Source organism: Periophthalmus magnuspinnatus, chromosome 17 (genome assembly GCF_009829125.3).
Source record: "Periophthalmus magnuspinnatus isolate fPerMag1 chromosome 17, fPerMag1.2.pri, whole genome shotgun sequence".
NCBI classification, from domain to species: Eukaryota; Metazoa; Chordata; class Actinopteri; order Gobiiformes; family Gobiidae; genus Periophthalmus; species Periophthalmus magnuspinnatus.
In genome coordinates this window covers 31,433,130-31,446,905 of record NC_047142.1, presented here as the reverse complement: position 1 = coordinate 31,446,905, position 13,776 = coordinate 31,433,130, and the positions used below count along the sequence as shown (strand labels likewise).

General features: G+C 41.7%; 1 protein-coding gene across 1 annotated transcript; it reads right to left on the bottom strand.

The window, feature by feature from the left end:
• Positions 1 to 940: 940 nt before the first annotated feature.
• On the bottom strand, positions 941 to 2,605 carry LOC129456993 (NLR family CARD domain-containing protein 3-like). The gene is made up of 2 exons (XM_055228273.1): positions 2,601 to 2,605; positions 941 to 2,524 (listed from the first exon to the last, which is right to left on the bottom strand). The coding sequence occupies exons 1-2, from the start codon at positions 2,603 to 2,605 to the stop codon at positions 991 to 993; spliced, it is 1,539 nt and encodes a 512-aa protein (XP_055084248.1). The 3' UTR covers positions 941 to 990.
• Between the last annotated feature and the right edge of the window lie 11,171 nt (positions 2,606 to 13,776).

The following is a 13,776-nucleotide window of genomic DNA, read 5'->3' as shown; positions in this document are numbered from 1 at the left end:
GGATCGGCGGAGCAACAAAACACAGAAACCACTTAGTGCTAGAATAATGTGTCTTTTATTCCCCACACAAAAGCAGCATACAAAATCACTTCATCAGACAGCAACTTTAATCAACCAGCGCCTTACCTTGACACAAGACTGGAGAGCCAACAGTCCAGTAGAGCGCTGCGCTGTCCGAAAACAAAGCTGGGCGACCGTACGTATCCCACAGCAGACTCTACCGAACCAGGGGCTACCCTGTCTTTATAACATGAAACAAACAAGGCCTGCATGGGGAGAGGAGCGGGCCAAGCTCTTCTCCCAGGCATTCCCCGGATAAGATTTTCCCGTTTCACTACCAGTTTCATAAACAGATAGTGAAAGGGGTCCTACTGGCGCCCAAAACATTCATAACAATCCCAACACTCAGTGTTTAAACAGCACAAGGTCAGGGAAGAGGGCAAACGAGGACACACTACACAGGGCTATAACCTGTCAGGACCTTATTTCTTAAACATATTAAAATAGCTGCTGGTAAAAGACTCAAGTAGAACATTCATTTGCACTGTCCCATCTGTCAGTGGTTGGAGCAAAATTGTTTTTGAGCTGATTCCTTTGGAACATTATTCATGTCTGTGTGGTGTCCACCACACTGACATGTTTATATTGGATTATTATACCAGATTATATTGGACCACATCTCTCCTCTAATCTGTTAAAGGGGCTCTTGTAGGTCACAGCCTTGAATTTTATTTGCATTCATATTTTTGTCTTTTCACTTTGAAAATCCATCCCATCACCTCCTATGTGGTATTTTTAACTTTTAAAAAGATCTATTATTACTGATGACCAAGTTGATGTCTGTTCTGTTGTGTCTATTCTTTGACATTTATTGTGTTTATTTTAAAGTCTGTTCCTACCTAAATCTAAGTCAAGATTTATATAGTCTGAGGGGAGAGAGTAACATTAGAGACTAGAACCATGACAAAAGAGTTTAAATACAGTCTGGACTCACAGGGCTTTGGTGGAGGCTTTGACCACTGGCAGCAAACCCAGGAGAGCTGTCTCTGAGGCCTGGTATTTCCTCAGGTCAAACTCCTCCAGGTCTGAGTCTGAGGACAGTAAGAGGAAGGACAGAGCCGACCACTGAGCAGGAGGATTTAACCTAGAGATCCGTCCTTCTCTCATGTACTCCTGTATCTCCTTCACCAGACTGTGCTCGTTCAGCTCATTCAGACAGTGGAGCAGGTTCAGGCTTCTCTCTGCAGACAGACCCTTTTCATTCAGCTTCTGTTTGATGTATTTTACTGTCTTCTGATTGGTCCAGTCACTTTCTGTTTGAGTCAGCAGACCCTGTAGCAGGCTCTGATTGGTCGGCAAAGACAGCCCCAGAAGGAAGCACAGGAACAGGTCCAGGTGTCCGTTTGGACTCTGTAAGGCCTGGTCCACAGTAGAGCAGTGTAGAAAACTCAGTTCTGTCTTGTTTTTGAACAATCGAGCAAAAAAAGAAGTTTGTTGGACCTCCAGCAGGTTGACTCCAGACTCTGTGAAGGTCTGATGGACGTGAAGAGCAGCCAGAAACTCCTGCACACTCAGATGGATGAAGCAGTAGACCTTGTCCTGGTACAGGCCTGGCTCCTCTCTAAAGACCTGTGTGAACACTCCAGAGTACACTGAGGCCGCTGCAGCGTCCACCCCACACTCACTCAGGTCACACTCGTAGAAGATCAGGTTTCCTTTCTGCAGCTGCTCAAAGGCCAGTTTTCCCAGAGACAGCACCATCTCCCTGGTGTCTGGACTCCAGTGAAGGTCTGCCCCAGATCCTTGGTGATACTTGATATTCAGAACTTTGGCCTGAACCACCAGGAAGTGGATGTACATCTGTGTGAGAGTCCGGGGCAGCTCTGGTTTCTCTGTTTGTTCCAGAAGTTTCTGTATAACTGTGGAGAGGATCCAGCAGAAGACCGGGATGTGACTCATGATATAGAGGCTGCGGATGCTCTTGATGTGGGAGATGACGGCTGTGGCCTGGTCTCTGAACCTCTTCATGAAGTACTGCTCCTTTTGTGGGTTAGCAAACCCTCGCACCTCTGTCATCATGGAGATGAACTCAGGAGGGATCTGACTGGTTGCGGCGGGGCGTGTGGTTATCCAGATGCGAGAGGAGGGAAGCAGGCTCCCCCTGATGAGGTTTACCAGCAGCACGTGCACTGAGGCGGACTCTGTAGGGTTGGTCAGGACCCGGGTTCGGCTGAACTCTAGAGGAAGTCTGCACTCGTCCAGACCGTCAAAGATGAAGAGCACCTGGAGCTGTTGGAAGCTGCAGAGACTTTTGGATGGACTGAAGAAGGGGTGCATCAGTCCCACCAGGCTGAACTGTGTGTCTCTGAGCACATTGAGATCTCTGAAAGTGAACAGGAACAGCAGCTGGAGGTCCTGGTTGGCTCTGCCTTCAGCCCAGTCCAGACAGAACTTCTGAGTCAGAACTGTTTTCCCACGCCCTTCGTCAGCACCACTCTGATTGGCTCTGGTGAATGTGGGCGGGCTTTAAAGAGGTCTTCACATGTGATGGTGGTCTCTGAAGCAGCTGGTCTCCTGGAGGAAGTCTCCATGTGTCTGACCTCATGTTCCTGGTTGACCTTTGAGGTCCCGCCCTCTGTGATGTAGAGCTCTGTGTAGAGCTGGGTCAGGGGGGCGGAGTCTCCAGCTTTAGCCACGCCCTCAAACACTTGGCTGAACCGCTGCTGCTGATGTCTCTTTAGTTTATCTCTACAAACTCCAGTATTTCCTGAATAAAAACACAAACAACTGTCAACTCAAGCTCCTTCTGGTTTGTGAGACATCTTCACAAGAATGTCATGAAGTAAATCAGCTATTTTTGATAGTAAATTTAAAGTAAAGAAATTATAGGATTATTAACTGTGATGTCACTTCCGGGTCCAAGGTTCATCAGCTGATTGAAAACAATGGATATGTTCACAATTTGCTCTCAGTTGTTACAATGGCACATCCTGCGTTAAAAAAGGGATTGCAGTTGTTTATCACTAACAAGTTTGTAACAGAAAGGTAGTGTTAGCAGTGAATGGCAGTTAGTGAGATATACACACTCTTAATCCTTTGTTATGGTAGATTATTACTACATTACAGTGGTCCCTCGTTATATAGTGGTTCACCCTTTGCGGTTTTGCAGATTTTTCCAGTGCAATTCTACGCACACTTTTACAGTGTATGAATGCGCATTGTGTTCTGTGTCTCAACCAGCCAAGGGACTGCAGACCACGGTCAATCAATCTCCTCTGTGCTGCATCTCCTGTACATCGACACTACAGCGGAGCAGCGCGAGGGCGAGAGGAACTGTGAAATACACGAGAGTCACTATTAATTGATTAAACAAGAGAGAAATGTGAGAAAATGTTAATACCTGTCTGAGAAAAGTGTATAAAGTGTGTGGTGAGGGGTTTTACCGCCTTAAAACATAAATAATAATTGTAAAAAATAAAGCTGATACTTTGCGGATTTCGCCTATTGCAGGTTATTTTTAGAACATAAACTCTGCAATAAATGAGGGACCACTGTATTTACAGATTTGATAAAACATTTTGTTAAAAACATAAATTGTTTTATTTTTAAAAGATAATCGTCTCTTGTTTGATGAAAATCCAAGATACAAGTTCAATCCAGAAGGGACAGCTGTTCCTCAGATGAATAAATCACCCACCTAATGTACCCGGGTCATAGTACTTTCTGTGAGCCTAAAACACCTGTAGACTTTTGTCACTGTGAAGTCAAGTCTGGTGTGGTCTGTTCCTCAGATGGACAGTAACAGAGTTCTTACTGTCCTGCAGGCACTGGGCCAGCTGCTCCTGGTCCATCCTCCTCAGGAAGTCCAGGGTGATGTTCTCTCTGCTGCTCTGCTCCTCCTCCTCTCTCTCAGAGCATTCTGGGTAATCTGAGGCCAGGAGCCTGTGGAGCCTCTGCAGCTGCTCTTTGACAAAAGCCAGGACGTCCTCCTCCAGACGCTAGAACAGAACAATAAGAGAAGAGTTTAGTCAAAGAGAGTACCTGAGGAGCACCTCAGAGAACCCCACACATGCTGCACTAGTGTGGTACTCACCCTGAATATGGCGTCCAGCTGCTCCTTTGGGCCTGGCTCCCTGTCAAACAATAAATTCATCATCATTTATCTATTCCAGACTTATGGTCCATAAAAGAACACAATAAGAGACAACAGTAAAAGTTATAAAAGACAGTCTGTTTCCATAAAGAGCAGTGGTTCTGCACAGCACTAAACCTGGGACTCACCAGCATCACCACAGAGTTCAGACTCTCATTTAGACCACACAGGAATTTATACATCAAATTTGTAATGAGAGCCTGAACTGAACTGTTTTTAGAAGACTCCCGCACACTGTCTCTCTCTTGGTTCAATTTTATTAATACAACGTTTCGGTCCGCCGAGATGCGATTGTGATTGGTTGATTGGTTGATGACTCTTAAGGGGGCAGTCTCTTAACTTATATAAGCTAAGCAGAAGGAGCTGACCTCAAACTTGAGGAAGGTCAGAGGGAATGAAACATTGTATTAATAAAAGTGACCCAAGAGTGAGACAGTGTGTGGAAGTCTTCTTCAAACCCTTTCAGTCAGGTGCCTCTCCTCCGTCGCATCTGTCGCTCGGTCAGGTGTGCAGAGTCTACACAGAAACGTCATGAGAGCCTGAAAAGTGTTGACATGAGCCTGACAGAACAGGAGACTGGTACTTCAGTGCATCATGTACTCTGTGGTCTGCTGGGGCAGCAGAATGTGTGTGAGGGACGTTACTAGACTCAATAAGATCATCAAGAAGGTCGGCCGTGTGTCGGACAGGAGGATGCTGGCCAAAATCAGGACTATTCTGGAATGTCCCTCCCACCCACTCCACAATGTGCTGGTCAGCTACAAGAGCTTGTTCAGCCATAGACTGTTACTGTCATGCTGCTCCACTAAGTGTCGTAACGGGTGTGTGTGGCGGACCAAAGGATGCAGACTCGGGGAATATTTACAGGATTTATTGTAGAGAATAGGACAATGTACAACCAGTGGGTGATCCGGAGGTGGGCAGGTGAGCAGGAACACAGGACACAGGAACAGACCACATGAAGGGACGACGGGACGACAGGACGACAGGCAGACCAGACGGGCGTAGGGCAGAGCAGGCAGGAGACATCCAGGACCGGAGCACGACAAGAACACAAGGGCGACAGGAATGCAGGCAGGAAAGACGTGACACGACAGGGTGAAGTGAACATGACAATGATCCCGCGCTGAGTCTCCTCTCCCAGCTCCTTTTATGCCCAGCAGGCATGTTGATTGCACTGATGGGCTGCAGGTGTGCACGGGAGGAGCCAGGAGCCCAGCCCAGATCTGGCAGGTGAGGGAGGGAAGGAGCACGCAGGGAGGAAAACCCGGAGTGGACACTGCGGATCATGACACTAAGAGACAACCCTAACCCCATGAACCCAAACCCCAAACCCCAAACCCCTTACTGCTGCTCCACTGACACAGGTCATCATTCCTGTCTGTCGCCATTGAACTGCTGAACTCTGAACTCTGTACACTCACTGTACAATCCTGCAATATTCTGTTCACACCTCACTGTTGTAAAACTGTTTATAGAGATGTAAATATGTTATGATGGTACTATATTTTTATAATTTATGTTAAAATGTAAGTTTATTTTATTTTCACTGGTGGTTTAGTTGATTTAGTTGATCTGTAACAAAAATAATTTCCTCTTGGGGATGAATAAAAGTAATTCTGATTCTGTTCTGATTCTGAAATGCAGTTGAATAAATTGATAAAAATGAAATCCATAATATACTGTAGTGCAGTAGTTTCACGTTGGTGATTTATTCAGGACAGTCCTGGTTCAGAACAGCTGATTCTGAGACCTCTGTACAATCTGTAGAAGACCCTGTGATCCTGTCCCACCTGAACTCGTCTGTCTCACACTGAGAGTAGCTCCATTAAAACACAGGATCACTGTTTGCACTGTTGAAGGATGAACAGCAGGTGGCGCTGTCCTGAGAACATGTTCAGAGCTCTGGATTAAGAAGCTCTTACCTCTGGTCTTCAGGAGGAGCTTCTCTAAAGTCTGGAGGATAGGCTTTGAACTGGTCACTTTTCAGAGACACAGAGCTGGGAGCAGGTTTAGGTCTGGGTTTAGACCCGGGGCCAGGTCCAGGTGGCTCCATGTTGTAGGAGCTGGAATCAGAAGAAGAGTCCATTTGAACAGAACATACAGAGATGTGTCCTGTTTAGAAGCTCTGTTCTCCAGATGTGGAGTTGGTGTGAAATGTGTTTATGTCCTGATCACTCTGTGTCTCCTTCTGCTGGACATTAGACTTAACTACATTTTAAAATATTCTACCTCCTGCACTGAAGGATTATACCATGATTAAACCAGGACCATATACATCCAAACAGAACTAAACTGGGACTAAACTAGGACTAAATATTGAACTGGTCTCAAATAAAACCAACCAACTCTACACCAGGTCACAAAAGGATGGATTAAAAACTGATATTTGAGATTTTGTCAAACATCTTACAAAATTGTTTGTAGTTTGACCATTTTGAAGGTCATACTTTTATTTCCTGGTTGGACATGTGACATTTATAGTTCATTCTAAGCAAGGACCAAAACAAAGACCAAAAGTCCTCAAATTTCCATAAGTTATTGCCTTACAAATGGAAATATATGTCCACATCTTTATTTTCTGAATGTTTAAACTGTGCTGTGCTTGTAAATGTCCTGCGTTTTGGATGAATTCTGTGTATTGTGGTTAAAGACAGAAGGCTCCTGTTTAGAAATCAGTGCTATTTCTGTGGAGCTGAACGACACAGGACAAATCATTGTTCCATTATTTTATAAATGAATCACAAGAAAAACTCACTGTGCCAGCGTCGTCTCTGAGCAGGTCCTTTAGTTTCACTTCTCACCTGAGGCAGAACCACACCTCTGTGACTGAGGTGCAGTATAACTGAGCTCCAGCAGAGGGCGCCACGCTGCTGGTCTCTGAATAGAAGCAGCACAAACATGTTCCAACAGTTTTATGGACAAGAGGATCTTTGGAGCTCCCTTTGGTAGAAATATCACTGATGAAAGTAATAAAAACACAATGTATAGTCCCAAATTCAACTTTGATTTAAATAATTCAATCCAATTATTGGACTGGATTGTCAGAGCATGCAGTAGCGTGGTTCTCAAATTACCTGAATGACAGAACCCTATGCATTAAACATGAAGGTGTTTGTTCTAAGTTTGTTACTGTCCACAAGGGGGTGCCACAGGGCTCAGTTTTGGGTCCTCTTCTGTTTATTTTGTACATCAATGATTTGGGTCAAAATGTCTCTGACACAAATTTGCATTTTTATGCTGATGACACAGTTATTTACTGTTATGGATCATCGCTTGCTCAGGCCATTGAATCCCTACAGAAAGCTTTTGTTGCTCTTCAACACTCACTTATTCAGCTAAAACTAGTTCTTAATGCTGACAAGACTAAGCTAATGTTGTTTTCAAACTCTAAGAAGGTCCTTGAGCCTATTCCAGTGGTGTCCACCCTTGAAGGAAATGTCATAGAGGTGGTTCATGAATATAAATATCTTGGTGTCTGGATTGATGACTCCCTCACCTTTAAACCACACATAGAAAAACTTGTAAAGAAACTGAGACTTAAACTCGGTTTTTACTTCTGTAATAAACAGTGTTTTTCTTTTGCAGTAAAAAGGCGTCTTGTCACTGCAACCTTTTTTATCTGTGCTGGATTATGGTGACATTCTGTATATGAATGCTTCTTCTTCATGTCTTCTAATGTTGGACACAATGTGTCATGCTTCCCTGAGGTTTATTACCAACTGTAGATCTATGACCATCACTGTGACTTATACTTAAGAGTAGAATGGCCCTCTCTGACCACTAGAAGGCAGGGGCATTGGGACACTTTTATTTATAAAGCCATACTTGGATTGCTGCCTCCTTATATTTGTACTTTGATCACAAGGAAAAATAGTGGCTCTTACTCCTTGCGATCAAATGATCAGTTGTTGCTGTCTGTTCCTTTTGCCCGCACAGAGCTGGGGAAGAAAGCCTTTGTTCACTCTGTACCTTTTACTTGGAACTTGCTGCAGAAAGACTGGAAACTGACTGAACTGTTGTCCTTAAATGTTTTTAAAACTAAACTCAAAGCCTTACAGTCTGCCTCGATTATGTGCAACTGTTTTTCATGATCTATGCAATTTTAACATTGTTTGTTTGTATGTACTTGTTTTGAAATGTGCTGCCTCTTGGCCAGGACTCCCTTGAAAAAGAGGTTTTTAATCTCAATGGGACCTTCCTGGTTAAATAAAGGTTAAATTAAAAAAAATTTAAAAAAATTATTGCTCATTTCCATGGAGACAAGCAAGAGACACCACCAGGCTGAGTAGTAACATCTCCATAGATACAAACTCTTCAAAAAACTCACACAGTGCAGCTTTTGAGTTAAATGACCTTTTAAATGATCCTTTAGTTTGTTTTTCCAGGCTCTTTATGACTGTATCCTGAGCGTATTATCTGACAGTAGAGGAAGTTTGTAAAGTACTGTATAAATCTGAATATCTTTGCTCTTTTTTTGGATAGTAGTTTTCTGTTAATGAGAAAAGTGGACTCAAACACACTTCTCATTTATTACACAACATAATTCAAACAAACAAAAGGCATCAGAAACTTGAGTCACTGTTTTAATAAATACAGTTATGTTCAGTTTATAATTGTGCAAAACTTGTCCAGGACAATCTCTCGGCTCTAATCTCTTCACATCTATTTTATTATAATGTTTATAGATATAATATGAACCATAGAACTTACACACAAAAACAGACACAGCAGTATAACATTATAGAGTAATAATGGCAGTGGCTGATACTTTGAACCAATCACATTTCAGATAATGGCAGAAGGCGGGATTCTCCAGGGAGCTTTAATCTGATTGGCTGTTTCTGATGTCACTCATTAATATTTGAGTGCACTCAGCTGTGAGAGACCAAAGACAAAAGTTGAATGTTCAGTTTGTGATGTTTAGTGGCTAATGCTAACGCTCACTAAAAGTTATTTGTGCTGTGATGTTTAAGGGAGGATAAAACATTTTTTAATTATGCAAAAAAGTAGTTTTGTAGAGCATGTCTCATATGTGCTAAACATAATCCACGAGGAAATTTAAGACCAAAAAGAGGAAGTTTTCCAAAACCAAAATATCCATTTCAAGAAATACACATGGACTATATACAACCAAATAAAAGTGAAGGAAAACAGTATTGTTTGGTAATAATAGATGCCTTCTCTAAATGGATAGAGTTATTTCCAACTAAAACAGCAGATGCGCTAACAGTAGCAAAAGCATTGTGCAAAGATATCATAACTAGATATGGAATACCAGAAATAATATGATCAGATAATGGAAGACATTTTGTAAATGAAGTAATCACAAACATAGGGCAATTATTCCGCATTAATTTAAAGAATCACTGTGCTTCTCACCCCCAAAGTGCGGGATTAGTAGAAAGAATGAATGGTACTAGTAAAAACAGATTTAAAAAGTGTATGGAGGAAACTAAAAGACCATGGACACAGTGTTTAGACCTGGTAAAATTGTACATTAATGTACTACGACATCAAAAGGTTGTAAAAAGGTGATACGTGTAAAACAATAACTTATGTTATTTACATGTTTATGCTCACTATGGCTGCAATAATGCTCACACTGGCATTTTGGTATGGGTTAGTACCTTTAAGATCTGTAAGACTGCCTGCTCCTTCAGTGACACCAATGAAGCTGTGCACTCCTACGTTTATGTGGGAGATCCTATAGTGATGCATACATCCAATTTGACCAGGCTAAAATGAGAAGTTAAAAAAAAAGACAGATCAATGCTCAAAAGAAAGACATTACAGGTTTGGAATTCAAGTTTGCATACCAATTGGAACTATCACCACAATTACTATTCCTATAAGTAGTCTTACAGCTGGGAAAGATGCACAAAATGGAATAAAATACGCTAATGACTATTGGTACCTTACTAATGATATTCAAAACCAAGGGTGGGATACATTAGTAGCTGACCAGGATAATACATGGACACCGACACAGGCAAAAACTGACTGGGCAGGTAGGCAGGCAGAGCTCCTAACCTTAGCCAAAACCGAATCTACTGGTAACAATAAATAACATAAAGAAAAATTTGACTAATAATGGTCTGGAATGTTGGATGTTTTTGCTGAGAGCTCATGTATCAGGGATAGATCCTATTTACAAATTAATTATATGTGAAATGTTACAAAGCCCTGAACCGGTTCTGAGTCCCAGGCTGCAAAGTAGCGGAATAAAAATTAAAGCAACAGTAACTTTTACTAAAGAACAAGTGTTCAATATGGCAACTGGTGTATCTGATTTTGGAAACAATTGGCTAACAATGATAGAACAGGCATCAAAGTACGTTAATAAAGACTGTGTTGCTTGTACGGGACCCAGACCGCTTTTAAGAATGGTACCAACACCTCCTGAGTTAACAGTACAATGTGTGGAGGATATCTTAACTAAAACAGTACCAGAGGCACTAACTAGGCCTGAAAAACAGAAACCAATATTTGAGGCCAAATTGCCAAAAGGAAATTACACCTGTATCCAACGCTCAAATTCGGTAACGAATGTTTTAGGTAATATTGATGGAAATCTATGTGAAAGAAATCTGACTACAAATAAAGCACTACCCAGAATGCGCAGTGACATCTACTGGTACTGTGGAGGGAAAATACTTAGAGCAAATATGCCAAATGAATTTACTGGAGTATGCGCTCTAGTTAATCTGATAATACCTATAGAAGTAATGTCAATAGAACAAGAACAATTAACAGCATTGATTGAACAACAATCTACAGAAAACCATGCGATTTGGAGTGCCCAGAGGGGTTCCTGATAAATATAAATTAGCTAATCAAATTGCCACAGGATTTGAAAATATTCCTTTAATAGCCGCTATAATTCCAATCACTCCCAATAAAAACGTAGACAGAATCAACTACATCCACTACAAAAATTGGGAAACTACACACAGGAGGGGTTTGAAGCAGTGCACGAGCAATTAAGCGCCACCTCACTTATGGCTTTCCAAAACCGCATAGCTGTTGACACGCTCCTGGCAGAACGAGGAGGAGTTTGTTCTGTTATTGGGGCCAGCTGTTGCGTGGTCATCCCTAACAATACCGCTGCAGACGGAAGCCTGACTAGAGCTATAGGCAGCCTGCGTGCGATGAATAGACGCTTAAAGGAGCAGTCTGGGTTGAGTACCCCCTTCTGGGATGACTGGCTAAGGGGGTTTGGGCGCTGCAGAGCACTGGTCTCATCGGTTCTAGTATCAATTGCTGTGTTTGTAGCTATTTTAACCTTGTGTGGATGCTGTTGTATTCCTTGTCTTCGTTCCCTGATCAATAGGTTAATAACCGCTGCCATCTCACCCGCACCTGAGGACAAAGGGGTGCAGATGTACCTATTGGAGGGCAGTAATGACGAGAACCCTGAAGGAGTACTTCCAAATCACAGTTCGATAAACAGGAGGGAATGATGGATTCAAAATATATATTCAAGTTATATTATGTTATCTCACTGTTCATTTTAAAGGTACTGTAATGTAATGTTCACTCTTTATTTAGTTATTACTATTAGTTATAGTCAGTTCACTACTTTATTTAGTCATTATATTCAACTATGTAAACTATGTAATCTGCACTAATGTTTGTTCTTGAGTCTTGTAGAAAATGTCTTTGAAAGTGCAGGATCCCACGGGAAGAAGGTCACTGTGAAACCTAAACAGAAACATCATGGGAGGATGTTTTGTGACCTTCTGGAAATGCAAAACAGAATATATTTCTCTGTGAATTTCGTCATATGTTTTTACACTGCCCCCCCCCCCCCCCCCCCCCCCCTTTTTAGAGTATGTGTATGTAACTAGGGTTTCCTAACTTTAATAAAAGAGGTGAAAGACGGTCTGGGCCCCCAGAGAGGGTGGTGGTTTGTAACTGGGGTTTTTTGCCTCTCCGCTCTTTCTCCTCAATATTGAGACAAAATAATCTCTCTTGTCTTCTCTTCTCTTTTGAACTCTAATATAGGTTGTGAACCTATCAAGAGCCATGACCCATCTGTGTCCCAGATCCAAGGTCAACATGTTCAAATCAAATACTGCTCTTTCACACAATCATTACAAAACTCATTCTTTGGAATGAACTATTCTTAATTACAAAAGCATTGAACTGACCAAGTTGATATTTTCATTTGGGGTTTTGATTCTCAAGACAGTTCTCCAATCAGAAAGCAGAATGAGCCTCACATGACTCTCTCATTTGTGTTGTTTCAATGCTCAAATCCAGTGGGTTTAGACCTAAAAGGACTCTCTCTGATCTGAATGGTCACTACCTAAACCCCTAATTGTCCAATTAGATGCAATTTTGACCCCACAGTCTGAATGTAGCATAAGATTAGTAAGAAAATCCTGTTTATCTGACAGTGACAAACAAAGGTTCTGTCTGGCTCCATCTTTAGAACATAAATCTTCTGTATCCCTTTGAGCTTTTACACAGAGCTATATTTAAATATCTCATTTACATAATCTATATAACACTATATACAACTTTACCTGTGCATTTTCTAAACAAGAGGAAGACATGCTCATTTCACACACATTATTGCATCATTTCATTGTAAATAAATAATAATACTAACAGTACTACTACTACTACTACTACTAATAATAATGTAATAGTACAAATACCAGTGGCACAATAATAACAGTATTTACAGTGGTGAACGTTTAGACTGAGAATATTGTATCACAGTGCAGAGAATATTTGAAATGTGAACACATGAGTATAAGTAAGCAGCTTGGAGCAGTGCGTTACACAGTGTTAGTGCTGGGCGTCACACAGTGTTAGCGCTGGGCGTCATGGTGTTGTAGAGCCGCATCAGTGTGTTTAAACAGAGTAACACACTGCTCCTCGTTGTTTAATCCACTTATACCATGGTCCCACAGACTGAAAAGAGTTCACTTTTAAATGTGACGACCTTTTGACTGTTTGTGGATGTTCAAGGCGTTCATTCTCTTTTAGTTGAAGTCATGGAAGTATAATAAGACCTGGAAGATGAACTCAAGATGGAGTCGTGTTGTTTTCAGTGGCCTGTTTTCATTGGCGTGAAATACCCCCAAAAAATGTCTTTGCTTGTTTAACCGTTGCTAAGGTGATGCTCTTAGCGTAGTTATGCGGTTATACAAACATAACACACGGCAGTTAGCATTTGAATTCTCACTAACCATGTCATAAAGAGGGTATTTTACTTCTGTGGGGTATTAACTACTAACACATAACATATTCAGATCATCATGTTACCTTTTATTGTTTTGAAAAATGCTATAACCACATATTAACATTTTTTATAAGTTTTAATAAGCACTTTTGTTTCTCCCCTCTGTTTGCTCCCCACGCTAAGTCACTCCCCCTTCAGAGCGCTATCCCGTTAATGTGTACGGTTAATCCTGCTTTTGTATATTTATTTAAAATCGTGTGAAAGCATGGGATCGTTAAATTACTGAAACATGCATGGATGACGTCTCAAACGTCTCGGAACAGCGCTATAACATACCCTGTCTTTAAATAGAAGTACCTCTACAGAGATGTTTTGTACCCTTTCCTTAGATTAAAAGTGCTGCTAGTATTGGCTGCTCTTCCCACTG